Source organism: Bos indicus, chromosome 22 (genome assembly GCF_029378745.1).
Source record: "Bos indicus isolate NIAB-ARS_2022 breed Sahiwal x Tharparkar chromosome 22, NIAB-ARS_B.indTharparkar_mat_pri_1.0, whole genome shotgun sequence".
Taxonomy (NCBI): domain Eukaryota; kingdom Metazoa; phylum Chordata; class Mammalia; order Artiodactyla; family Bovidae; genus Bos; species Bos indicus.
The window spans coordinates 43,411,316-43,438,367 of NC_091781.1; the positions used below are offsets into that span (position 1 = coordinate 43,411,316).

General features: G+C 41.4%; 1 protein-coding gene and 1 long non-coding RNA gene across 6 annotated transcripts in view; one reads left to right on the forward strand and one right to left on the reverse strand.

The window, feature by feature from the left end:
* Window positions 1–7,917: 7,917 nt before the first annotated feature.
* LOC139178688 (uncharacterized) lies at window positions 7,918–8,693 on the reverse strand. Its single transcript, XR_011563140.1, has 2 exons — window positions 8,557–8,693; window positions 7,918–8,208 (listed from the first exon to the last, which is right to left on the reverse strand). It is a non-coding gene; the product is annotated as an uncharacterized lncRNA (long non-coding RNA).
* Window positions 8,694–8,830: 137 nt separating this feature from the next.
* The window catches only part of DENND6A (DENN domain containing 6A), a 74,095-nt gene continuing 55,873 nt past the window's right edge, over window positions 8,831–27,052 (forward strand). For 3 of the 5 annotated variants that reach the window (XR_011563139.1, XM_070777198.1, XM_070777196.1), the window contains exons 1-3: window positions 8,832–9,141; window positions 26,392–26,430; window positions 26,527–26,569. Coding sequence is in view for 4 of the 5 variants with exons in the window: in XM_070777198.1 (XP_070633299.1) it covers window positions 8,905–9,141; window positions 26,392–26,430; window positions 26,527–26,569 (319 nt within the window). In the remaining variant the exon portion in view is untranslated. Of the gene's footprint in view, window positions 9,142–26,391; window positions 26,431–26,526; window positions 26,570–27,052 lie in introns of all 5 variants that reach the window. The other 2 variants (XM_070777195.1, XM_070777194.1) reach the window with 2 other exon arrangements.

Genomic DNA, 27,052 nt, shown 5'->3' on the forward strand with positions numbered 1-27,052 from the left:
ACAAGCACTGTTTAGGAAGCACCTAACAGTATATTGTGTCTTCTTTGCCTGGATCCTCCCTTCAAAATGTGTGTTTGAGCATTCTGAGATGTGTGGCAGTAAACTCAACTCTCTATTGATAACACGTCGGCACCTGAGTTTCTGTATTTCTCTCTATTTTCTTTCCACTACAAGCATAGTTATACCTTAGCAGCTACAACAGCATCTAGCTCAGCATCAGGAGGGAACTCCTCTGGCTGCCCAAATAGGTGGATATCTAGGGCATTTGGATCCCCTACAGGTCCTTTTGGTAAAACTAAGTCTAGAGACCTTGGCACTGCAATTCACACCATTATCTAAAGTTCACCCTTTCTTTTTTTTTCCTTTCTTCTTCTTCAACTATGAAAATTGCTGAAATGCCAGGAGTTTGGTTACGGGCGAATAGAAAAGTCTGGAATGTTTTTAATCCTGCTCTCAGTATTGTTGGTAATATTAGAAGAGCAGCAGAGCCATGAATCCAGTCATGCTCTTGGCTACAGCAGACTACCCTGACTTAAGCGCTCTTCACATGAAAAAAGACCCAGGGCTTTAGCTGACAGTAAATGCAACCTGAGCCAGTGATGTGACCTGGCTGCCAAAACTAGCAAATGTGATCTGAACCAGCATTAATAGAAGGCTGGTGGCTGGGACAAGTAAGGTAATAGTCCCAGAGTACACCCTGCAGTGGTCGGATCACACCTGGAGGATAGTGTTTCATCCTGGGCACTGCATTTTAAGAGTGATGTTGACAAGCTGGAGTATGTCCAAGTTGGGCAACAGGATAATGAATGGCCTAGAAACTATACCCTTTGAGGAATAGTTAGAGGAACTGGGAAGTTTACCCTGGAAACTACAGGCCTAAGGATGTGGGATCAGATCAGATTAGATCAGATCAGTTGCTCAGTCGTGTCTGACTCTTTGCGACCCCATGAATCACAGCACGCCAGCCCTCCCTGTCCATCACACACTCCCGGAGATCACTGAGACTCACGTCCATCGAGTCAGTGATGCCATCCAGCCATCTCATCCTCTGTCGTCCTCTTTTCCTCCTGCCCCCAATCCCTCCCAGCATCAGAGTCTTTTCCAATGAGTCAACTCTTCGCATGAGGTGGCCAAAGTACTGGAGTTTCAGCTTTAGCATCATTCCTTCCAAAGAAATCCCAGGGCTGATCTCCTTCAGAATGGACTGGTTGGATCTCCTTGCAGTCCAAGGGACTCTCAAGAGTCTTCTCCAACACCACAGTTCAAAAGCATCAATTCTTTGGCGCTCAGCCTTCTTCACAGTCCAACTCTCACATCCATACACGACTACAGGAAAAACCATAGCCTTGACTAGACGGACCTTTGTTGGCAAAGTAATGTCTCTGCTTTTGAATACACTATCTAGGTTGGTCATAACTTTCCTTCCAAGGAATAAGCGTCTTTTAATGTCATGGCTGCAGTCACCATCTGCAGTGATTTTGGAGTAAAGAAAAATAAAGTCTGACACTGTTTCCACTGTTTCCCCATCTATTTCCCATGAAGTGATGGGACCGGATGCCATGATCTTCATTTTCTGAATGTTGAGCTTTAAGCCAACTTTTTCACTCTCACTTTCACTTTCATCAAGAGGCTTTTGAGTTCCTCTTCACTTTCTGCCATAAGGGTGGTATCATCTGCATATCTGAGGTTATGGATATTTCTCCCGGCAATCTTGATTCCAGCTTGTGCTTCTTCCAGCCCAGTGTTTCTCATGATGTACTCTGCATATAAGTTAAATAAACAGGGTGACAATATACAGCCTTGACGTACTCCTTTTCCTATTTGGAACCAGTCTGTTGTTCCATGTCCAGTTCTAACTGCTGCTTTCTGACCTGCATACAGATTTCTCAAGAGGCAGGTCAGGTGGTCTGGTATTCCCATCTCTTTCAGAATTTTCCACAGTTTATTGGGATCCACACAGTCAAAGGCTTTGGCATAGTCAATAAAGCAGAAATAGATGTTTTTCTGGAACTCTCTTGCTTTTTCCATGATCCAGCATATGTTGGCAATTTGATCTCTGGTTCCTCTGCCTTTTCTAAAACCAGCTTGAACATCAGGAAGTTCACGGTTCACATATTGCTGAAGCCTGGCCTGGAGAATTTTGAGCATTACTTTACTAGCGTGTGAGATGAGTGCAATTGTGCAGTAGTTTGAGCATTCTTTGGCATTGCCTTTCTTTGGGATTGGAATGAAAACTGACCTTTTCCAGTCCTGTGGCCACTGCTGAGTTTTCCACATTTGCTGGCATAGTGAGTGCAGCACTTTCACAGCATCGTCTTTCAGGATTTGGAATAGTTCAACTGGAATTCCATCAGCTCCACTAGCTTTGTTCGTAGTGATGCTTTCTAAGGCCCATTTGACTTCACATTCCAGGATGTCTGGCTCTAGGTCAGTGATCACACCATCATGATTGTCTGGGTCGTGAAGATCTTTTTTGTACAGTTCTTCTGTGTATTCTTGCCACCTCTTCTTAATATCTTCTGCTTCTGTTAGGTCCATACCATTTCTGTCCTTTATCGAGCCCACCTTTGCATGAAATGTTCCCTTGGTATCTCTAATTTTCTTGAAGAGATCTCTAGTCTTTCCCATTCTGTTGTTTTCCTCTATTTCTTTGCATTGGTCGCTGAAGAAGGCTTTCTTATCTCTTCTTGCTATTCTTTGGAACTCTGCATTCAGATGTTTATATCTTTCCTTTTCTCCTTTGCTTTTCGCTTCTCTTCTTTTCACAGCTATTTGTAAGGCCTCCCCAGACAGCCATTTTGCTTTTTTGCATTTCTTTTCCATGGGAATGGTCTTGATCCCTGTCTCCTGTACAATGTCACGAACCTCATTCCATAGTTCATCAGGCACTTGATCTATCAGATCTAGGCCCTTAAATCTATTTCTCACTTCCACTGTATAATCATAAGGGATTTGATTTAGGTCATACCTGAATGGTCTAGTGGTTTTCCCTACTTTCTTCAATTTCAGTCTGAATTTGGCAATAAGGAGTTCATGGTCTGAGCCACAGTCAGCTCCTGGTCTTGTGTTTGCTGACTGTATAGAGCTTCTCCATCTTTGGCTGCAAAGAATATAATCAATCTGATTTCGGTGTTGACCATCTGGTGATGTCCATGTGGAGAGTCTTCTCTTGTGTTGTTGGAAGAGGGTGTTTGTTATGACCAGTGCATTTTCTCGGCAGAACTCTATTAGCCTTTGCCCTGTTTCATTCCGTATTCCAAGGCCAAATTTGCCTGTTACTCCAGGTGTTTCTTGACTTCCTACTTTTGCATTCCAGTCCCCTATAATGAAAAGGACATCTTTTTTTTTTTTGAACAAAAAAATATTTATGATTCCTGAAATTCCACCGAAGGAGATTCAGTCTTGTGAACCTTAAGGGTTTCTCCGCTCCCGGCTTCCCTCTAAATAAGGCACAAGTGCTGCTGCTGTGTCACCAGGCTCCTCTGTCCCTGGGACTCTCCAGGCACGAATACTGGAGTGGGTTGCCATTTCCTTCTCCAGAAAAGGACATCTTTTTTGGGTGTTAGTTCTAAAAGGTCTTGTAGGTCTTCATAGAACCGTTCAACTTCAGCTTCTTCAGCGTTACTGGTTGGGGCATAGACTTGGATTACTGTGATATTGAATGGTTTGCCTTGGAAACGAACAGAGATCATTCTGTCGTTTTTGAGACTGCATCCAAGTACTGCATTTTGGACTCTTTTGTTGACCATGATGGCTACTCCATTTCTTCTGAGGGATTCCTGCCCGCAGTAGTAGATATAATGGTCATCTGAGTTAAATTCACCCATTCCAGTCCATTTTAGTTCGCTGATTCCTAGAATGTTGACATTCACTCTTGCCATCTCTTGTTTGGCCACTTGCAATTTGCCTTGATTCATGGACCTGACATTCCAGGTTCCTATGTAATATTGCTCTTTACAGCATCGGACCTTGCTTCTATCACCAGTCACACCCACAGCTGGGTATTCTTTTTGCTTTGGCTCCATCCCTTCATTCTTTCTGGAGTTATTTCTCCACTGATCTCCAGTAGCATATTGGGCACCTACTGACCTGGGGAGTTTCTCTTTCAGTATCCTATCATTTTGCCTTTTCATACTGTTCATTGGGTTCTCAAGGCAAGAATACTGAAGTGGTTTGCCATTCCCTTCTCCAGTGGACCACATTCTGTCAGATCTCTCCACCATGATCTGCCCATCTTGGGTTGCCCCATAGGCATGGCTTAGTTTCATTGAGTTAGACAAGGCTGTGGTCCTAGTGTGATTAAATTGACTAGTTTTATGTGAGGATGTGGTATAACCACCTTCAAATATCTACAGGGCTATCATGTAGAAGAGTTGGTCTCTTCTGTATAATCTCAGCAAGCACAACTTAGACCAATGAGTGTACATTACAAAGCAGTTGATCTTGTCTCTATAACAGGAAGCACTTTCTATCCCTCATGAACACCCAGAAAATAGCAACTTTGCAAGGTAGTGACTTTACCTTCAGTTCAATTCAGTTCGTTGCTCGGTCATGTCCGACTCTTTGCGACCCCATGAACCGCAGCACGCCAGGCCTTCCTGTCCATCACCAACTCCCAGAGTGTACTCAGACTCATCTCCACTGAACTGGTGATGCCATCCAACCATCTCATCCTCTGTCAACCCCTTCTCCCCTTGCCTCAATCTTCCCCAGCATCTGGGTCTTTTCAAATGAGTTACCTCTTCCCATCAGGTGGCCAAAGTATTGGCGTTTCAGCTTCAACATCAGTCCTTCCAATGAACACACAGGACTGATCTTCTTTAGGATGGACTGGTTGGATCTCCCTGCAGTCCAAGGGACCCGCAAGCGTCTTCTCAAGCACCACAGTTCAAAGGCATCAATTCTTCGGCACTGAGCTTTCTTCACAGTCCAACTCTCATGTCCATACATGACTACTGGAAAAACCATAGCCTTGACTAGATGGACTTTGTTGGCAAAGTAATGTCTCTGCTTTTCAATATGCTATCTCGGTTGTTCATAACTTGCCTTCCAAAGAGCAAGCCTCTTTTAATTTCATGGCTACAGTCACCATCTGCAGTGATTTTGGAGTCCAAAAAAATAAAGTCTGACACTGTTTCCCCATTTATTTGCCGTGAAGTGATGGGACTGGATGCCATGATCTTAGTTTTTTGAATGCTGAGCTTTAAGCCAACTTTTTCACTCTCCTCTTTCACTTTCACCAAGAGGCTTTTTAGTTCTTCTTCACTTTCTGCCATAAGGGTGGTGTCATCTGCATATCTGAGGTTATTGATATTTCTCCCGGCAATCTTGATTCCAGCTTGTTCTTCTTCCAGCCCAGTGTTTTTCATGATGTACTCTGTATATAAGTTAAATAAGTAGGGTGACAATATACAGCCTTGACGTACTCCTTTTCCTATTTGGAACCAGTCTGTTCTTCTGTGTCCAGTTGTAACCGTTGCTTCCTGACCTGCATACAGATTTCTCAAGAGGCAGGTCAGGTGGTCTGGTATTCCCATCTCTTTCAGAATTTTCCACAGTTTATTGGGATCCACACAGTCAAAGGCTTTGGCATAGTCAATAAAGCAGAAATAGATGTTTTTCTGGAACTCTCTTGCTTTTTCCATGATCCAGCGGATGTTGGCAATTTGATCTCTGGTTCCTCTGCCTTTTCTAAAACCAGCTTGAATATCTGCAAGTTCACAGTTCATGTATTGCTGAAGCCTGGCTTGGAGAATTTTACCTTAATCAGGGGTATTAGAATGACAACTGGCTGACCAAAAAAACAGAAAATTCATGAATATGATGAAGGGTTTGGAGAGAAAATCTGATCTAAGAGCCTTACAGATTCAAAGGTTCTAATGACAGAACCTCAATAAAGAAGGAAGCACTCGTAACCTTTTCCCCTTAGATCCCATACAAATGTTAAACATAGAAACTATGTTAAATTGACTCTAAACAACAAACTGCGGAAAATTCTTAAAGAGATGGTAATACCAGACCACCTGACTTGCCTCTGAGACATCTGTATGCAGATCAAGAAGCAACAGTTAGAACTGGACATGGAACAATAGACTGGTTCCAAATCAGGAAAGGAGTACATCAAGGCTGTATATTGTCAGCCTGCTTGTTTAACTTATATGGAGAGTATATCATGAGAAATGCTGGACTGGATGAAGCATAAGCTGGAATCAAGGTTTCTGGGAGAAATATCAATAACCTCAGATATTCAGATGACACCAGACTTATGGCAGAAAGTGAAGAAGAACTAAAGAGCCTCTTGATGAAAGAGGAGAGTGAAAAAGTTGGCTTAAAACTCAATGTCAAAAAACTAAGATCATGGCATCCAGTCCCATCACTTCATGGCAAACTGATGGGGAAACAATGGAAACAGTGACAGACTTTATTTTCTTGGACTCCAAAATCACTGCAGATGGTGACTGCAGCCATGAAATTAAAAGACGCTTGCTCCCTGGAAGGCAAGTTATGACCAATATAGACAGCATATTAAAAAGAAGAGATATTGCTTTGACAACAAAGGTCTGTCTAGTCAAGGCTATGGTTTTTCCAGTAGTTGTGTATGGATATGAGAGTTGAACCATAAAGAAAGCTGAGCGCCGAAGAATTGACGCTTTTGAAGTGTGGTGTTGGAGAAGACTCTTGAGAGTCCCTTGGACTGCAAGGAGATCCAACCAGTCTATCCTAAAGGAAATTAGTCCTGAATATTCATTGGAAGGACTGATGCTAAATCTGAAACTCCAATACTCTGGCCACCTGATGCAAAGAACTGACTCCTTGGAAAATACCCTGATGCTGAGAAAAGATCATTTTCTATTCTAAAGAAAGTCTCCAGCAGACATCGCTATTGATGCCTGAGGATATTAGAAATTCTCCCTGAAAAGAGAGATGCTAACACTTATTTCAACTAAAAATCCTATGGGTATGGACAAAACAGTTCTTGTCAAACAGGGTAAATTTGACTGGGTAGTACAGCAAAATGTTAGGAACTGAGGTTCAGTGGGAGAAATGGGTTTTAAGTCTTTGTCCTGCCACCTACTGGCTGTGACATTATTGACATCTTGAGGAGCATCAGAGTCCTTACCTATAAAATGGAATAATAATAGGACCTATCTTTTTGGCTTTCCAGGTGGTGCTAATGGTAAACAACCTGCCTGCCCATGCAGGAGATGTGGGTTTGATCTCTGGTTCGGGAAGATCCCCTGGAGGTGGGAATGGAAATGGAAACCCAGTCCAGTATCCTTGCCTGGAGAATTCCACAGAGAAGCCTGGCGGTCTGCAGTCCATAGGTTCGCAGAGTTGGACATGACGGAAGCAACTTAGCACACACGCATCTTTTTGGGTGTTAGGATAATCAGATAAAATAATCTGTGTAGAGACTTCCCTGGTGGTCCAGTGGTTGGGAGTCCACCTGCCAGTGCAGGGGACACAGGCTCAGTTCCTGGTCCAGGAAGATCCCACATGCCTCTGGACAACTAAGATCCTGTGCCACAACTACTGAGCCCAAGCTCTAGAGCCCCCACACCGCAACTCCTGAAGCCGGCGCCTACCGTCCATGCTCCACAAGAGAAGCCACCGTAATGAGAACCCCCATGCACCTCAAAGAAGACCCAACGCAGCCAAAAAAATAACTATTGTTTTAAAAATTAAACACAATGGAAAAATGCAGAAGTGGTCACAAATAAAGAAGAAGAATCCACCTTGTAAAGCAGGGGACACTGGAATTAAGATCTCACATGCTACATACCCAGAGCAACTGAGTCCAAGTGCTCTGGAGGCTCTGAGCCACAGCAAGAGCCTGAGTGCCACAACTAAGATCAATACAGCCACATAAATTTATATTTTTAAAAGATAAAGTGTGTAAAAGCATGAATACTGTGCTGTTTTTCAAAACACACGTTTATTGTGAGTTATTATCCATTGTCTTTTACTCATTTTCCTACTGGAGCATTACTGTGTGTTTCTTATTTACTTCTGTTCTTCAGTTTATGCTCAGCATAGTAGGCGCTGAATGAATCCTAGTCAGTAGTACCAGGGTGGATCCATAATCAGTCCACAGACCAAGCGCCTCCTGCTTACCCAGTCCGAAGCCGATCTCCAAGAATACTAAGCTTCAGGAGACTAGACTCTTGCTGAGAGACAGTAATCCATAGGTTGTTGTAGAGGTGCTCGCTGCAGAAGGGTGCGGAGATGTGTGAGTGTTGAATGAGTCACAGGAAGCCAGGCCAAGAAAGATGGGAGGGGACTTTGTGGAGAGGACACTGCTGAATGAACGCACAGAAAATTGCCTGCGTGCATTGCAAGCCTGCATCAGAGTTTTAGTACTTGCTTGACTAGTCAGGTAACCTCTCAGAACCTCAGTTTATCTAAAAAGATGTATAAATATCTAGTATATGTCTACCCACTAGATTCAATGAAGTAATATTTGTAACTACTTCCTTGGCATTTCATCTGTCACAGAGTAAGTGTTCAATAAATGTTAGCCACTGTTACCACTATGTTCTAACAATTTTGTAATACCTTATAATTACGAACGGTGTCATTCCAAGAATAATTGTTTCCCTGGTCGCCGGACTGCGAAGAAGGGTTTCAGGATACACTGCTTCAGGCTTGACGAGCTTTAAAGCAAGGAGGCTAGAGCCGGCTTGACAGTTTCAGTCAAGTGCTTGCGCGACATCGCCAAGTTCGGGGGGCGGGACCAGACTACGCGCGCAGAGCCGGACTCCCAGGATCACGTGCGCTGCGGCCCCTCCCCGGCCCGGCCCGTCCCCCGCGGCTGCGACAGCTGCGGCTGCGCCTGCGCGGAGCCCAGCGCCCTCTGCGGCGCGGTCCTCCGTGGAGGCGGCGCGAACGGCCAGGGGGCGGCGGATGGCTCTGCGGGGCCTGGCAGGCTCGGGGCCCGGCTCCCGAGGGCCGTTGGACGAGGCGGTGGCGGCGGACAAGGAGCGCGAGGCGCCGGCAGTGGTGGTGGCGGGAGCCACGCCAGAGGACGATGAAGAGGACGAGGGCCGCAGCCGGGGCCTGCTGCGCTGGGACGGCTTCTCAGCCTGGCTGCACTGCGTGTGTGTGGTGGGCTTCGACCTGGAGCTGGGCCAGGCCGTGGAGGTGAGGCCCGGCCGCACTTTGTCCCCGCGCCGGGGCGGCCCCGACAGAGCGTGTGACCCGCCGGCCGGCCGGGCTGGACCCCGGCCGCTGCGCATCCGGGCGTGGCCGGCAGCCCCTCCGCTGTCAGCCGGGCTGCGGTCCAGAGGCAGTTCCCGTGGGAGGATCGTGGGCTGTGGCTAAGGGTGAAAAGTTCTCTTTAGGCCCCTCCTAAATACTGGCTGATGATGGTCGTGTTTTCATTTTCCTTTAACCCGGTGTCACAGGAATAACTAGAATGGTTAGCGGCACCCGGAGAAAACCACAGGCAGGATGTTTGGGACTTTTTCAAGAAGCGAACAATGTCCCTGACATATGGTGAACTATAATATAGTAGCCAAACCTCACACAACCAACTTTTTTTTTTTTTTTTTAGACTCAGATTGTTTTGGTCATTTGCAGGGACTCTTAGAGCATTCCACTCAGCCTGAGCCATAATGCTTATCTCAGCAGAGGTTTTCGCTCTTTCCTGCCTTTGTTCCTCATTTCTGTTACTTCTTGATGTTGCTTCTGAAACGACCTGAAAGCTCCTACCAAGACAATCAGAAGGAAAATCGTTCGCTTGTGAATTTGTCGAGTTTTCAATCTTTATAGCGCCTTGTTAAAAGGCATTGTAATCTTAACTACTCTTGACATTATTTAGGGCCCCTTTTGTAGCATAAGGGATTACTTGTCTTTGTGCATCCAAGAAAAGAACGACCGATGCCTAGAAGATATCTTTGTTTTGGTGGCAATGACAGATTGTAATGAATCTTCTCATTCTGACTTCAGTGGCATGTGTTGTCTATGAAAACTGTCCAGGGATGTATTTCTTAATGTGGAGTGTGTAGTCAGCCTGTCATGTGTGTTATTTTATGCAGCTCGATACACATTGCGTGCTTGTGCTTAGTTGCTCAGCTGTGTCTGACTCTGCCAACCTTTAGACTGTAGCTCGCCAGACTCCTCTGGTCATAGGATTTTTTTATGCAAGAATACTAGAGTGCTTGCCATTTCCTTCTGCAGGGGAATCTCATGACTAGGGGATCGAACCCACGTCTCCTGTGTCTCCTGCGTCGGAGGCAGATTCTTTACCTGCTCAGCCATTGTAAGATCTAGGTATTATCCTGGTTTCTGGGCATACGTATATGAAGAATATACTATAACATATTTGTAGATTAAGACTAAATTTAGAAGAGAATCAAGAAGTAATCGCACTAGAGGATAGGGCTAAATGTGCTTGGCGCATTACAGTGTTCAATAAAAAACTGATAGTACATAAACAGCACTTTAAGGTGAAAATAATAGTTCCCAAGACTATAAAGAAGAGATTTGTAAATCATCTATCATTTACATTGACATATTAACCTGAAACTATATATATAGAGTAGAATACAATTTAGTCAGAAAGATAACATTTTTAAATAGTTAAAAGAGATCCATTCAGACTCACCATTTGGGCATTCTTTATAACACTTCTGTGTTTTTTCTGACCAAATAAACAATACTTAGCAAGTATTGGGAGAAGGCAGCAGCAACCCACTCCAGTACTCTTGCCTGGAAAATCCCATGGACGGAGGAGCCTGGTAGGCTGCAGTCCATGGGGTCGCTAATAGTCAAACACGACTGAACGACTTCACTTTCACTTTTCACTTTCATGCATTGGAGAAGGAAATGGCAACCCACTCCAGTATTCTTGCCTGGAGAGTCCCAGGGACTGAGGAGCCTGGTGGGCTGCTGTCTATGGGGTCACACAGAGTTGGCCATGACAGAAGTGACTTAGCAGCAGCAGCAGCAAGTATTGAGGTACTCAAAAAATGTGAATCCCTGAGACTATTTAGACTATTTTGAATTTCATTTCCTATTTCTTTAGGTCTCTGGGTTTTTTTTTTTTGAAGGTCCAAGATGCAAATAAGTTACAAACTTCATGAGCTCTCGCCATTAGGAAAATAGTAATACAAATTTTGTATATGCTTCTACTAACTGTCTAAGGAGCATTTATGGACCTCCTGATCCTTTGTCCTCAGATTAAGAATCACTGATTTTAGAAAGGGTGAGGGTGGAGAAGGTTCCCTAATAAAGGATTCCAAGAAAAATACATTAAGAGGTAACACAATTTAATTTTGTTTTCTTTTCCCGAGAAGTGTAGAATATTGCCACTTTTAAAATGAAGGAAAAAAGTATAAATTAACAATATAACAAGATAGTAGAAGTATATATTTCATTTTCCATTATGGCCATGCATGCATGCTAAATTGTTTTAGTCAGTGTCCGACTCTCTGCAGCCCTATGGACTGTAGCTTGCCAGGCTCGTCTGTCTGGGATTCTCCAGGCAAGAATACTGGAGTGAATGTCTGTGCCCTCCTCCAGGGGATCTTCCCGACCCAGAGATCGAACTTGTGTCTCTTAATGCCTCCTGCATTGGCAGGTGGGTTCGTTACCACTAGTGCCACCTGGGAAGCCCCATTACCACCGTATCAAGGCCAGAAATGGACAGGAGGGGTGGCTGTAATGGGGCAAAAAAGCTAAGTGTGGAATTGTGTTGGGTAAATGGATTAATAGCCTCAGCCCTACTTCCTATAATGAACAACTATAGGGATTCAGAAGGGAAGTTAATTGAAAAATAACTTAAAAACTAAGTTTGGACAGTATATCCGCCACCTCAGTCCTGTTATCAGAAATGCAGTTACTGAGTCTTAAGTTTGAGAGAGACTTAACAAGTCTGTTCTGCCATGACAGAAAGTACCATTTGCAAATTTTAAACAAATGCCTAAACAATGCCACTTACTTAAGCTTAAATCCCTGCTTAAGTAGAGTATTGATCAAGAACTTAGATTCTAAAGCTGGACTTCGTAGGCTTGAATCACTGTGACTCAGGGCATGTTACTTAGCTTTCCTGAGCCTTACGCTCCTCTGTGACAGGTTAACAGTGCCTTTATCATGGCATTGTTGTGAGGGTTAAATAACAATGTTGATGAAGCATCCAAGTGCCTTGGGTTCAGTAAGATCTATGTAAGTCTGTGTTTGGGAAGCACTGAAAATCTCTTTTTCAATGAAGAGAACCCCCTAAGTTTAGCTTTGTGGAGATGAGGCCTTTAAACCTTAGTTTTCTCACCAGAAAAATGAAATGAAATACTAGAATCGGTTTTGTTTTGTTTTAAATTGGGGAGCTTTCTCTGTGTAAAAGAAAAAAGTCAGATGTACCTTAGTGGCTAATCTCGTTGAAATGGGGCTTGTGTGTATATATTCTGTTTTGGACAACAGAAACTATCGCTTAGGGAAAAAAGGCACACTTGCTCAGGCCACAGAGGTACTTCAAGATGTCCAAGGTACAAACTAAAGGGACTTAGAGAAAATGGCTAGAATCCAAAACCAGGAAAGCCTCCTTTATGCTCGTGTTTATGGATTTTGTTCACGCTTTATGCTCCATTGCAAACTGACTTCTCTGCTTCTGTGATCTTTATGGCTAAGTTGCCCTTTTCAGCCACTTTAATGAAGAGAGTAAATGTCATTGCCATCCCAAACACCAGAGGAAGATACTCAGGCCTGGTTTGGGGTAGATTCTCAGTGTGCTACAATCAGCTGAAGACCTAAGTGGTTGGAGGAGTGGTCTGTGTTGCAGAACATGTCCCCTGGCAACCCTGACCTAGAAGGGAACAGTGAAGGGGCTCTTTTGAGTTGGGAAGAGACCACAAAAGGTGTTGACTGCAGGAGGTGTGCTCAGCTTCTTTCTCGTCCCCTGAGATGGCCCTAGCATCACCACTGTGACACCATGCGTCCTGTGAAACAAGGTTTGAAATCTTCTGGATTTTATATACTCTATGTCACTTCCAGCTCTGTGAAATTACCTGATTATATGGTAAAGCCTTCATTATCTGAATTTAGAATTGCCTCATTTATTCCATGTTTTTTTTTTTTTCCCCCCTGATTGAGTAATAATATGCTCATTGTTGAAAATCTGGCAAGAAAGGAAATTATAAATAGTAGAAAGCAGCACTCATAATTATACTAAGAGATTGATATTTGACATTTTTGTTAGTGCCTTTTTTTTTCTTTACATAATTTTGTATCTGTCAAGGACAAATTTGAATATTAAGAGCAGCAATCCTCTCAAATTTAAGTAAAGAGAAATTGATTGTAAGGAGTCTTTGGGAACCCAGTTGCAGGAAGCAGGGTTGAACCTCATGGGATTTGGAAAGCCCCAGGATTTTGCCTTTGTCTCTATGGAGCTGTGTGGTCTTTTGTCTCTGCTTCTCTTTGCCTGTCTCTTCCATTCTTTGTGCTGAGGCTGGTTTCCTCTGCAAGGATCTCAATTTCTGCTCCCCCATTTCACCTGACTTTGGGTTTCCATCGTACTGATTTTAGCCAAGCTTCTACTTTTGTATTCTGGTGCCAGGCAGAAGCTCAATTCAAATACTAGAGTATCTGATTGGTTCAGCATGGGTCAGATGCTCCCTTTTGTTTAGTCAGCTGTAGTAAGGAGACAGGGTTTCCGTAGTGGCCACTTAGGTTCACCCCAGCAAAGGGAAGGGACACTTCGAAGCATGGTCTGGGCAGCAATCTCCCAAACAGATCTGCTTTAAGAGTCTGCCTTTATTGATAAGGATTCTCATAAACAATTTGCCATAGCATTAAAGATTCTTCATAAATATAATTTTATGGACTACCACTTATTTAACTATTTCCCCTAATTTGGATATTTAGTAATTTCTATTTTTCTTCACATTGTGAAGAGTTGTTTGCCACCTGTACACTCTTCCTTAGAGATGGTCTTCATTTTTGAGAGCCTTTAAATCCCTGGGTTAGGAAGATCCTCTTGAGAAGGAAACGGCAGCCCACTCCAGTATTCTTGTCTGGAAAATCCCATGGATACAGGAGCCTGGTGGGCTGTAGTCCATGGGGTCACAAAGAGTCGAACATGACTGAGCAACTGAGCACACATACACGCTCATATGCAAATCATGTGAACTCATAGAACATGTAGAACATCATAGGAGGTAATGTCCCTGGTGGCTCAGAGGTTAAAGCATCTGCCTGGAATGCGGGAGACCTGGGTTCAATCCCTGGGTCGGGAAGATCCCCTGGAGAAGGAAATGGCAACCCACTCCAGTACGCTTGCCTGGAGAATCCCATCAAGGGAGGAGCCTGGTAGGCTACAGTCCATGGGGTCACAAAGAGTCGGACACGACTGAGCGACTTCACTTTCACTTTCACTTTCTTGAACCTCTCCAGCCTGTGATTTTATGAGTTGAGAAATCATTGGTGGCTTTCCCCCTCTTGAAGGCCATGACCTATCAACTTGTTGGACAGAATTTCAATCTAGTGCAAAGAACACAAGCTTGGGGTGTTGAACATATGCTAACAGATTTTTGGCCAGTTTCTTCAGTTCTCTGAGTCTCATTTTCCTCAACTATAAAATGGGAAAATAATATCCTGCAAATGTTATTGGAGGTACTAAGTGAGATAAAAGCGTGTAAAAATTAATGTCTGTCATTTAATGCATGCCCAGTATGTTAGCTGCTTTTTATAATTAGCGTCCTCATACATTCAATAACCAGTGTGGGACTATCTTGGCTATTCTGTCACTCCTATTGTTTTGCCTTAAATTTATTTAAAAAATACACAGCTTTGGATGTGAATCATCCAAGCTAACCTTGTGTAAGTCACAAGTATTTAAAGCACTTTCTGGGAATCAAGTTTTGTAGGTTTCACTTTGCTGATTATCTATGACATAACCTATTTCTATGTACATATAGTTTGTATTTCACCTCTTTGATGAAGAGAATTTCAGGTCAGTTAAATTAGATATTAAGAAAAGGTGGTAAGAATACACAGAAGAACTGTACAAAAAAAGATCTTCACGACCCAGACAGTCACAATGGTGTGATCACTGACCTAGAGCCAGACATTCTGGAACGTGAAGTCAAGTGGGCCTTAGAAAGCATCACTCCAAACAAAGCTAGTGGAGGTGATAGAATTCCAGTTGAGCTATTTCAAATCCTGAAAGATGATGCTGTGAAAGTGCTGCACTCAGTATGCCAGCAAATGTGGAAAACTCAGCAGTGGCCACAGGACTGGAAAAGGTCAGTTTTCATTCCAATCCCAAAGAAAGGCAATGCCAAAGAATGCTCAAACTATCGCACAATTGCACTCATCTCACACGCTAGTAAAGTAATGCTCAAAATTCTCCAAGCCAGGCTTCAGCAATATGTGAACCGTGAACTTCCAGATGTTCAAGCTGGTTTTAGAAAAGGCAGAGGAACCAGAGACCAAATTGCCAACATCCACTGGATCATGGAAAAAGCAAGAGAGTTCCAGAAAAGCATCTATTTCTGCTTTATTGGCTATGCCAAAGCCTTTGACTGTGTGGATCCCAATAAACTGTGGAAAATTCTGAAAGAGATGGGAATACCAGACCACCTGACCTGCCTCTTGAGAAATCTGTATGCAGGTCAGGAAGCAACAGTTAGAACTGGACATGGAACAACAGACTGGTTCCAAATAGGAAAAGGAGTTCGTCAAGGCTGTATATTGTCACCCTGTTTATTTAACTTATATGCAGAGTACATCATGAGAAACACTGGGCTGGAAGAAGCACAAGCTGGAATCAGGATTGCCGGGAGAAATATCCATAACCTCAGATATGCAGATGACACCACCCTTATGGCAGAAAGTGAAGAAGAACTCAAAAGCCTCTTGATGAAGGTGAAAGAGGAGAGTGAAAAAGTTGGCTTAAAACTCAACATTCAGAAAACGAAGATCATGGCATCTGGTCCCATCACTTCATGGGAAATAGATGTGGAAACAGTGTCAGACTTCATATTTTTGGGCTCCACAATCACTGCAGATAGTGACTGCAGCCATGAAATTAAAAGACGCTTACTCCTTGGAAGAAAAGTTATGACCAACCTAGATAGTATATTCAAAAGCAGAGACATTACTTTGCCAACAAAGGTCCATCTAGTCAAGGCTATGGTTTTTCCTGTAGTCGTGTATGGATGTGAGAGTTGGACTGTGAAGAAGGATGAGCGCCGAAGAATTGATGCTTTTGAAGTGTGGTGTTGGAGAAGACTCTTGAGAGTCCCTTGGACTGCAAGGAGATCCAACCAGTCCATTCTGAAGGAGATCAGCCCTGGGATTTCTTTGGAGGGAATGATGCTAAAGCTGAAACTCCAGTACTTTGGCCACCTTATGTGAAGAGTTGACTCATTGGAAAAGACTCTGATGCTGGGAGGGATTGGGGGCAGGAGGTGAAGGGGACGCCAGAGGATGAGATGGCTGGATGGCATCACTGACTCGATGGACGTGAGTCTGAGTGAACTCCGAGAGTTTGTGATGGACAGGGAGACAGGGAGGGCTGGCGTACTGCGATTCATGGGGTCGCAAAGAGTCGGATGGCATCACTGACTCGATGGACGTGAGTCTGAGTGAACTCCGAGAGTTTGTGATGGACAGGGAGGGCTGGCGTGCTGCGATTCATGGGTCGCAAAGAGTCGGACACGACTGAGCGACTGAACTGAACTGAACTGAACTGAAATTATAAAAAGCAGGATAGTTTATAATCATTTGATTATTGATCCTCCCTCAACCTTTTTTATTTTTCCCTAACAAATTGAAGATAAAGCTCTGCTCTTGGGTAAACTTAGGCCGATTTTGAAAGAGCATTTAGCAGAACTGACTCTCCTTTCTTTCCCTTCTGTTTTTGTTTTTTTTTGAGTCACTGCTTATGTATTCCTCCTTATCCCCTAGCAAAGTAGAACCTAGAGTAGTCATCACAGTTTTCTGTATCTTAGGAAAGTTTCTGTTTATTTTCTGAGAAGGATAAAGGCAGTTATGTGAGAGGTGTTCTTTGTTTCTTTCTCTCTTCTGGTGACTTAAAGCCTCAGTGTTTGATCCTCAGCATGTTCACTGTTTTAATCGAAATGGGTGTGTGTGATTGCATGTTATACTGTCTCATTGAGCCATCTATTCAGATATTTATTGGACAACTGCCATATCCAAACATTGGTATGTTCTGTAGATAAAGCCTTGATCATCTCTTCCTTCATTGAGATTAGAGTCTAGCGTGGAAGGTAGGCCATGCCACAGTGAAGGTTAGGATAGGATATGCAGGGTATTAATAATGGCCTTTGACTTCCCTGGTGGCTCAGTCAATAAATAATATGCATGCAGTGTAGGAGATCTGGATTCCATCTCTGGGTCAGAAAGATGCCCTGGAGAAGGATATTGCCTTCTTGCCTAGGAAATCCCATGGACACAAGCTATAGTCCATAGTGTTGCCAGAGTCAAACACGACTAAACCACCACGACCAATAATGGCCTTTAAATTTCGTTGTGAAATAGTAGCAGTTCATGGTAACTTGATGTAGCTCTATTATTTGAGATTTAAAACCTTAGTGACCCCTTGAGCTTCTTAGGCTCCCAGATTCTACAAGGGCTTCTTTGGTGGTAGTAATCTCCAATTCCTACCCTGGTAGCTCAGATGGTAAAGAGTCTGCCTGCAATGCAGGAGATCCGGGTTCAATTCTTGGGTCAGGAAGATCCCCTGGAGAAAGAAATGGCAGTGCACTCCAGTATTCTTGTCTGGAAAATTCCAAGGACGAAGGAGACTGGTGGGCTACAGTTGGACATGACTAAGTGACTAACATTTTCACTTTCACTTTCATTTTTCAGTCTCTGATTCAGTTATTAAATTATATAATCTGGAGATAATCTGGGAAGTTCTACTGTCAAGTTCTTTCACCAGTACTTTATGTTTTATACTTGCTATGATGATTGATGTGAAATATGGAAAACTGTATCTAAACTTTACTCTTTAAAAAACTATTTTTTTAATTGGAAGAAAATTGCTTTACGCTGTTGTGTTGGTTTCTGCCATAGAACAATACAACAACACAAATCAGTCATAATTATATATATATATATAAAATACATCTATATATGCTCCTTCCCTCTTGGGCCTCCCTTCCCTTCTCCCATAACAACTTCCCACTGACAACCTATTTTACACATGATTAATTTTACTCTTTTTTTGAGAGAAGTGCTTTACTGTCCATTCCATGTTCAAACTATCTGGTTTTCTAGTAGCATAATTTACATTAGATCTTCAGCAAGCAGAAATTTTAGACTTGAGGATACTATGATTTCTGGCTATTTTTTCCACTTTTTAAAATCAGTAAACATTTTCATTGAAGTGTAACATAAAAAAGTATACAAATCCTAAGTCTGTATTTTGGTGAATTTCCATTAAGTCAATGTGCCATATCACTACAGTAGAGATCAAGAAGCAATATTATTACTGCCCTCAAATTTCCCTTAGGTCCACTTTCAGTCATGACCCATTTCCCTTTCCCTTCTGCCCCTGGCAACCACTATCTGATTTGCCTCTCTGCATTCTCTTTTTCTGTATATTTCATATGAATGGAATCATAGAACATGTGGCCTTTTGTGTCTGGCTTCTTTCACTTAGTATGTATTCAAGGTTCATCCTTGTTGTAGAATGTATTGGTACTTCATTCCTTTATATGGTTGAGTTTTATACCATTATTTGGATATATCACATTTTTAAAATTTATTCATCATTTAATGAAAATTTAGATTGTTTCCACTTTTTGGCTATAATGAATAGTGCTGCTATAAACATTCATATACAGGTTTTTGTGTGAATGTATGTTTTCACTTCTCTTGAATCTATACACCTACAAATAAAATTGCTGAGACATATGGTAATTCCATGTTTAAGTTTATGAGAAACTATTAAATGGTTTCCCAATATGACTTCATTTTTTCTATTTTCATCAATAATGTATGAGGGTTCTTATTTCTCCATATCCTTGCTACCACTTCGTCTGTCCTTTCGATTACAGCCATTGTAGAAGTATGAGGTGGTGTCTTACTGTAATGTTATCTGTACTTCCCTAATGAGTAATGACATCGAGTGTCTTTTCATGTACTTATTGGCCTTTTGTATGAGAAATGTCTAATGAAATCCTTTGCCCATTTAAATATGGGTTATTTGACTTTTTATTGTTGAAATGTAAGAAATCTTTATGGATCCTGTAGCCTAGGCCTGTGTCGGATTTATGATTTGCATCCATCCACCCAACCATCTGTCTCTCCATCTTCTCTATCAATATGGACTCAAGGATACTTATTTTATTATTTGGGTTACTACTGTTGTTTATGTTTTTGGTCAGATTTTTCCAGTTTTGAGCATTGGTACCTTTTTTTTTTCTTTCAGATTGGTTTCTGTGTCCAGAAAATCATGCCTCCCCCTTTTTAAGCACTTCTTTTCTTTCTGGCACCACAAGATGCTCTTGGCTCATCTTATATTTTTCCTGCCCCAGCTGTGTTATCAGCTACCTCTCCAAGGAGCCCTGATTCTTTTTACTGAAGAATGATACTTAGCAATCGACATTTGGATTTTTGGTGTACTTATTGCTACTGGATGTCATTGCTTTATTTTTCATATTTAAAAGTCTCTTAAAAGAGATATCATATTATATTTACTATATCCTAAAATATTTTTCAGCCAGTTAATTACATAAGATAATACCAGTTGAAAAATGTAGACTTGTTTTTTTGCCTATAAACAATTTCCATTTGCAGTACACTTCATTGTTCATTGAAGACCTAATTCTCATTGTGTTTTGAATTCATGCTCTCCTTAAGGTCATGATGATGCTTATATACAAGTTGATGTTTCTGTAGGAGATCAAGGCAAGTATTTCTGGGGAAATGCAGTCTCAGGTCTGGAATACCACTCAGGGTCATGTGGTAGAGACAAACACGTAGTCACATATGTCAGGTTGACACCCATTTGCACACAACTTGGGTGCATGGCAGGAATGAATTTTTTCCATGTCCCAGTGATACTGGCTGTAAGTTAGCTGGTATTCCTAATTTTCCTCCTCCTGGGACCATGATTATTTTCATACTGAGGTGGGAATGGTAGGTATATAAGGGCAAATAGCAGAGAGATGTACCTTTGAATACACCCATTTAAAACATTTTGTAATACTATTTTCCAGCAGATATATTAATATTTTTCTTAGGCATATTTTTTTCTGTCATATCATGATGTGAAATATGTGATCATATTTTGTTGCTGTTCAGTTGCTCAGTCGTGTCCAACTCTTTGTGACCCCATGGACTGCAGCATTCCAGGCTTCTCTGTCCCTCACTGTCTCCCAGAGTTTGCTCAAATCATGTCCATTGAGTCAGTGATGCCATCCAACCATCTCATCTTCTGTCACCCCCTTCTCTTCCCGCCCTCAACCTTTCCCAGCATCAGGGTCTTTTCCAATGAGTCAGCTCTTTGCATCAGGTGATCCAAGTATTGGAACTTCAACTTCAGCATCAGTCTTTCCAGTGAATTCTCAGGGTTGATTTCCTTTAGGATTGACTGGTTTAATCTCCTTGCAGTCCAAGGGCTCTCAAGAGTCTTCTCCAACACCACAGTTCAAAAGCATCAGTTCTTTGCTGCTCAGCCTTCTTCTTGGTCCAATTCTCAAATCCATACATGACTACTGAAAAAATCATAGCTTTGACTAGATGGACCTTTGTCAGCAAAGTGATGTCTCTGGTTTTTAGTACACTATCTAGATTTGCCATAACTTTTCTTCCAAGAAGCAAGCATCTTTTAATTTCATGGCTGCAGCACCATCTGCAGTGATTTTGGAGCCCAAGAAAATAAAGTCTGTCACTGTTTCCATTGTTTCCTCATCTATTTGCCATGGAGTGATGGGACTAGATGCCATGATTTTAGTTTTTTGAATGTTGAGTTTTAGGCCAGCTTTTTCACTTTCCTCTTTCACCTTCATCAAGAGGCTCCTCAGTTCCTCTTCACTTTCTGCCATAAAGGTGGTGTCATCTGCATATCTGAGGTTATTGATATTTCTCCTGGCAATCTTGATTCCAGCTTGAGCTTCATCCAGCCTGTTATCATATTTAGGCCTTAATAATTATATCAAATAAAACTTAATTTTCTCTTGGGTTATTAACTGACCACCTCTCTCTCCCCTTTTTGTTGTAACATGGGAGATCTTAACATAGGTAACAAAACCAGACTGACATTAGTTGATTCTCTCTATCTCCCTTTGATGCCTCCTAGGAATGCCAGTGGCTGGGGGGACAGAGATGCCTTTACTTGAGCTATGGAGTGAGAAAACTTCAAGTGAGAGGCATCTCCAGGTTCTGGAGCCAATCTACAGTTGGTTAATTTCCATGTAGGTATCAGGAGCTAACTGACCAAACTAATAGTCATTGCCCAAACTTCTATTTTCCTGGAGGAGGGCATGGCAACCCACTCCAGTATTCTTGCCTGGAGAATGCCCATGGACAGAGGAGCCTGGTGGGCTACAGTCCATGGGGTCACAAAAGAGTCAGACACAACTGAGCGACTAAGCACAAACTTATTATTTAAGCTTTTTTTTAAAAAGCAAAATAAAGTATGTACATAGAAAACAATTCTAGTAATGGTGGCAATTTGTGCACTTCCATATACTTGGTGGTGGTTACTTTTCTTTCTTTTGTTTTTTAAATAGGGAGTTGAGGTTTTTAAAGTTAAGTATGAATTTTTCTGATCTTAAGTACAGTGTGGCCATTTATATTTATAGCATATAAATATGCATTGTTTCTTTTACAACATCATATTTGTTCCAAAATAAGACACTGAGTAGTTCTAACAGAATACATTAAAATGAAATTCTAGATACTATTTGACAGTCTAGTACAATCAGAATTTTTAAAAGGTGGACTTTTTATTTATTTATTTATATTTTGCCCTTGCTGTGCAGCTTCTGGGATCCTACTTGCCTGATCAGGGGTTGAACCCAGGTCCCCTGAAGTGGAAGGGTGGAGTTCTAATACTGGGCCACCAGGGAATCCCATAAAAGGCAGACTTGGATAGATTATGCAGTTTTCATATCTTTAAAAAAAGTTACTTATTAATAAATATATATAGCATATATAAGCCCCTTAAATATATACATCCATACACATATATACATGTTTTATGTATATATATATATTTAAGGTACTGCTATATGTGGGTAAAACATAGCAATATTGTTTTTTATATTATCATGCTAATATTTTGAAACTTAAGAAACCAAAATCCAAAGGAACCATGGTTGATGTCTTCATGTAATACCAAAAAATTTAACTTTGTATATTTGCCTTTCAATTGATGTTTTGATTTGAGGAAATAAAAATTTGAAGGGCATTCACATAAAAGTGATTTTAGAGCCTAAGTTTGAGCTGTTACAGACCACTAAACTTGTCAATATGTTTTAGACCAGCAAACTCTAGTGTAATTTACATGTAATGAGATTTTCATAAATATGGCTAAGTAGATTATAAGTTTGCCATTTCTCCTTTAAAGGTAACAAGGAAAATGATCTCAAGGTGAAGCAGGGGAGATCTATGTATACTTAAAGAAGACAACATTTTACTAAATACTGAGTTGTCAAATAGAACTAATGTGAGAGTATATCCACTGATTGGAGAAATATTTCTTTAGTGTCTACTATGCACCAGAAACAGTTCTAGGTGTGAAGAGAGTTGAACAAAACAGACCAGTTTCTTACCTTCATGAGTTGTGGAGACAGAGGTTAAGTCAGCTTGGTCACAACATGGGATACAAAGCAAAACAGAGCAAATATTCAGTTGGTGTCGTTCTCTCTTCCAGGAATAGAATGGGTGTTTTCATGTGACATATCAGCCCTGTAGATCCACCCCATACCCCTGAATTGAGAAGCAGTGTATGTCACGTCCTGGCTGTGGGGAAAGAGGGTTGCGATTGCATGTTAGCGAGTGCCACTATGGGTGGGGTGAGGAGTGGTGCTTGTGTACTTTGATATCAGACAGACCTAAGTTCAAGGCCTGGCTCTGGCACCTACTAAATGAAAAGATTTTAGGAGAGTTATGTAACCAATGTGTACTTGTGCCCTTTTCTGTAAAGATAAGAAGAATTGACAGAGTTGTTATGAAAACTGCTGCTGCTGCTGCTGCTGCTAAGTCGCTTCAGTCGTGTCCAACTCTGTGCGACCCCATAGACGGCAGCCCACCAGGCTCCCCCATCCCTGGGATTCTCCAGGCAAGAACACCGGAGTGGGTTGCCATTTCCTTCTCCAGTGCATGAAAGTGAAAGGTGAAAGGGAAGTTGCTCAGTTGTGTCTGACTCTTAGCGACCCCATAGACTGCAGCCTACCAGGCTCCTCCATCCATGGGATTTTCCAGGCAAGAGTACTGGAGTGGGGTGCCATCGCCTTCTCCGGTTATGAAAACTAGAAACTCTAAAAGATGCTCAGAAAAGGTTAATTCTCATCTTTTTATTTTACCTTAGTTTTCTTATATGTAAAATGGTGATACCATTTTACTAGCCTTGTCTATTATTGTGAGAACTAAATAAATAAATATGTAAAACCACTTTAATACGGTTTATCATGTGCTATCTTTCTCTCTCTTTCTGTAGTCGCTAAGTTATGTCCGACTCTTGTGACCCTATGGACTGTAGCCTGTTAGGCTTCTCTGTCCATGGGATTCTTCAGGCAAGAATACTGGAGTGGGTTGCCATTTCCTTCTCCAGGGGATCTTCCTGACCCAAGAATTGAACCTGAGTTTCCTGTATTGCAGGCAGATTCTTTACCGGCTGAACTATGAGGGAAGCCCCATTATGTGCTATTACTATATGTTATTTCTAGAAATGTAAGATTTTCAGACTCTTGGACAACTGCAGAATAGAAGAACTCATGGATTCTTCCAGAATTGAGAAGCCATGGATCCCCACATTAGCAAGCCAGTATTAAAACAGTTCAGCTACATTTTGTGTGATTTTTTTCACCTTTTGGTTATCAGCCACTAGCTAACCTGCTCCTCAGAGTACCCCTATCTTCTTCACATTCCAGAGAATCTGTACTGGCCCAACTTGGGCACTGATATTTGGGCAGAATTTTCATGCTCAGCCACATCTGGGCAGTTGATTGATGTATAGAGTGGGTGCTCTTGGGTCTGGTGTTTGCCAGTGCTTGTTGTAGCCTCATCTTGCTTCCTTTGTGGGGGCTCTGAGGCAGGAGTTTCCCTCAGAAGGTGGCTGTGGTCACTGCAGGCACTAAATGGAGCTGTCTAGGAAAGTGTTCTGATTATTTAAAGGGATTGGAGAAATTGGGATAGGCTTTATGGCAGGAAGATGGCCTCTGATATTTCTTAAACTGCAGGTAATTATTTTTTTCCTTTTCATTTTACTTTTAATAAGTAATGATTTGTATTTCTTGGAATCAATTGAAAATTATTTCTTGAAGTAGCTACCAGCTGGTAGCTCAAGATCTCTTTAGATTTTAGGCTACAAAAAAAAGACTTTATAAACTTTGAATTGCTGGCAATTCAATTGGTAAATTTTTTAAAACTTTTTACTGGAGTTTAGCTGACTTATAATGCTATGCTCGTTTAAGGTATACAGTAAAGTGAATCAGTTATATGTATACATATATCCACTCTTTTTTACATTTTTTTCTCATATAGGCCATTACAGAGAGCTGAGTAGAGTTTCCTATGATGTTCCTTATTGGAAGTGAAAGTGAAGTGAAAGTTGGCTCAGTTGTGTCCGACTCTTTGTGACCCCATGGACTATACAATCCATGGAATTCTCCAGGCCAGAATACTGGAGTGGGTAGCCTTTCCCTTCTCCAGGGGATCTTCCCAACCCAGGGATGAAACCCAGGTCTCCTTCATTGCAAGTGGATTCTTTACCAGCTGAGCCACAAGGGAAGCCCAAGAATACCAGAGTAGGTAGCCTATCACTTCTCCAGAGGATCTTCCCAACCCAGGAATCAAACCAAGGTCTCCTGCGTTATAGGTGGATTCTTTACCAACTAAGCTATCAGGGTAATGATCAGGTAGATATGAAAAAGATGGAACAATTTTATATATATATTTTTCAAAAATACTGGAGTGGGTAGCTGTTCCCTTTCCCAGGGGATTTCCCAACCCAGGTATTGAACCCAGGTCTCTTGCACTGCAGGCAGATTCTTTACCATCTGAGCTGCCAGGGAAGCCCATAGTCCTTATTAGTTAAATCTGTTTTGCATGTAGTAGTGTGTATGTATCAGTCCCAATCTCCCAGTTCATCCCTGCCCCCTGCCATTCCTGGTAAACCTACATTTGTGTTCTTTATCTATGACTCTACTTCTGTTTTGTAATTTAAGTTCATTTGTACCTTTCTTTTTTACATTCCACATATAAGCAATGCCATTTGATATCTGCCTTTCTGAGTCTGACTTATTTAGTATGACAATCTCTAGATCCATCTGTTTTGCTGCAAAGGGCATTTTTTTAATGGCTGAGTAATATTCCTTTGTATATACATACCACTTCTTTATCCATTCCTCTGTTAATGGACAGTTACGTTGCTTCCGTGTCCTAGCTATTAAGAATAGTGCATTTGGATGCATGTATCTTTTCAAATTATGGTTTTCTCTGGTGTATGCCCAGGAGGGGGATTGCTGGGTCATACGGTATTTCTTTTTTTTTTTTTTCATTTTGCCTTTTTTTTTTTTTTTTTATTCTTCCAATTTTATTTTATTTTTAAACTTTATATAATTGTATTAGTTTTGCCAAATATCAAAATGAATCCGCCACAGGTATACATGTGTTCCCCATCCCGAACCCTCCTCCCTCCTCCCTCTCCATACCATCCCTCTGGGCCGTCCCAGTGCACCAGCCCCAAGCATCCAGCATCATGCATCGAATCTGGACTGGCAACTCGTTTCCTACATGATATTTTACATGTTTCATTGCCATTCTCCCACATCTTCCCACCCTCTCCCTCTCCCACAGAGTCCATAAGACTGTTCTATACATCAGTGTCTCTTTTGCTGTCTCGTATTTTTAATTTTTTAATAAATCTTCATACTGTTCTCCATAGTGGCTGTTCGAATTTACATTCCCATCATCAGTGTAGAAGGGTTCCCTTTTCTCCACAGGTAAATTATTCTTGATAACTCAAAATTTCACCCAAGTTTTAGAGATAACTTTGGTTTAAAACAATTTTTTTTTTTTTTTTGCCAAATGTAAACCCTACTCAATTCTCCCAGCTTCTCCCGTTTCACTGTTTTCACTGTGAACTGTTTCATGAAACGATTTGATAATAGCTGACTAGTATTTTAGAAGTCCCTACTAATGTTTGTAGTATATACTTCATATATTTATCTAACAAAGTTTACTCTCTTTTTCTTCCAGGTAATCTATCCTCAGCATTCCAGACTTACTGATAAAGAAGTAAGTGAATACATTGCTCTAGGTTGTTTACTGTTGTATTTCTGTTTTTATTGGTGTGTATGTGTCAGCATATATAGTTTTTGTTTTCTTTTTCAGAAAACCAATATTTGCTATTTGTCTTTTCCAGATTCAAATTCAGGTAACTATTTTTCATGTGGTGTTTCTGTTGAATTTTATATTGAGAATACTGATTTTGTTCTTAATATGTGAAAATTAATTAAAATAGCATAGTAGTCTAGCAAAGTCATTTTCAGCCTAATGGATTAGTGATTTTGATATCTAGTTTATGATGTCTAGTCACATCTTATGTAGGTGTTAGTTGTTCAACTTTTAAAGTAACTATTGTCTCGTAATGAGGTAAAAGAGCATGGAGCAATAAACTGTTGAAATAATAAGCCTGAAAATCAGCAACATTGGTGTGTTTGAGGATTTATAGGAAGTAGTTTTCTTTTAGTTCCAAGAACTCTGTAAAAGTAGGGATTTAAAAAATATCAGGGTGAACATGGTTATAAAGCCTGGCCATCAGTTATTTGCAAAAGTTTATATGAGTTAGTATATATAAAGCATTCGGAATAGTGCTTGACTATAGAAAGTATTTTATAAGTGTTTGCTATTATTAAAC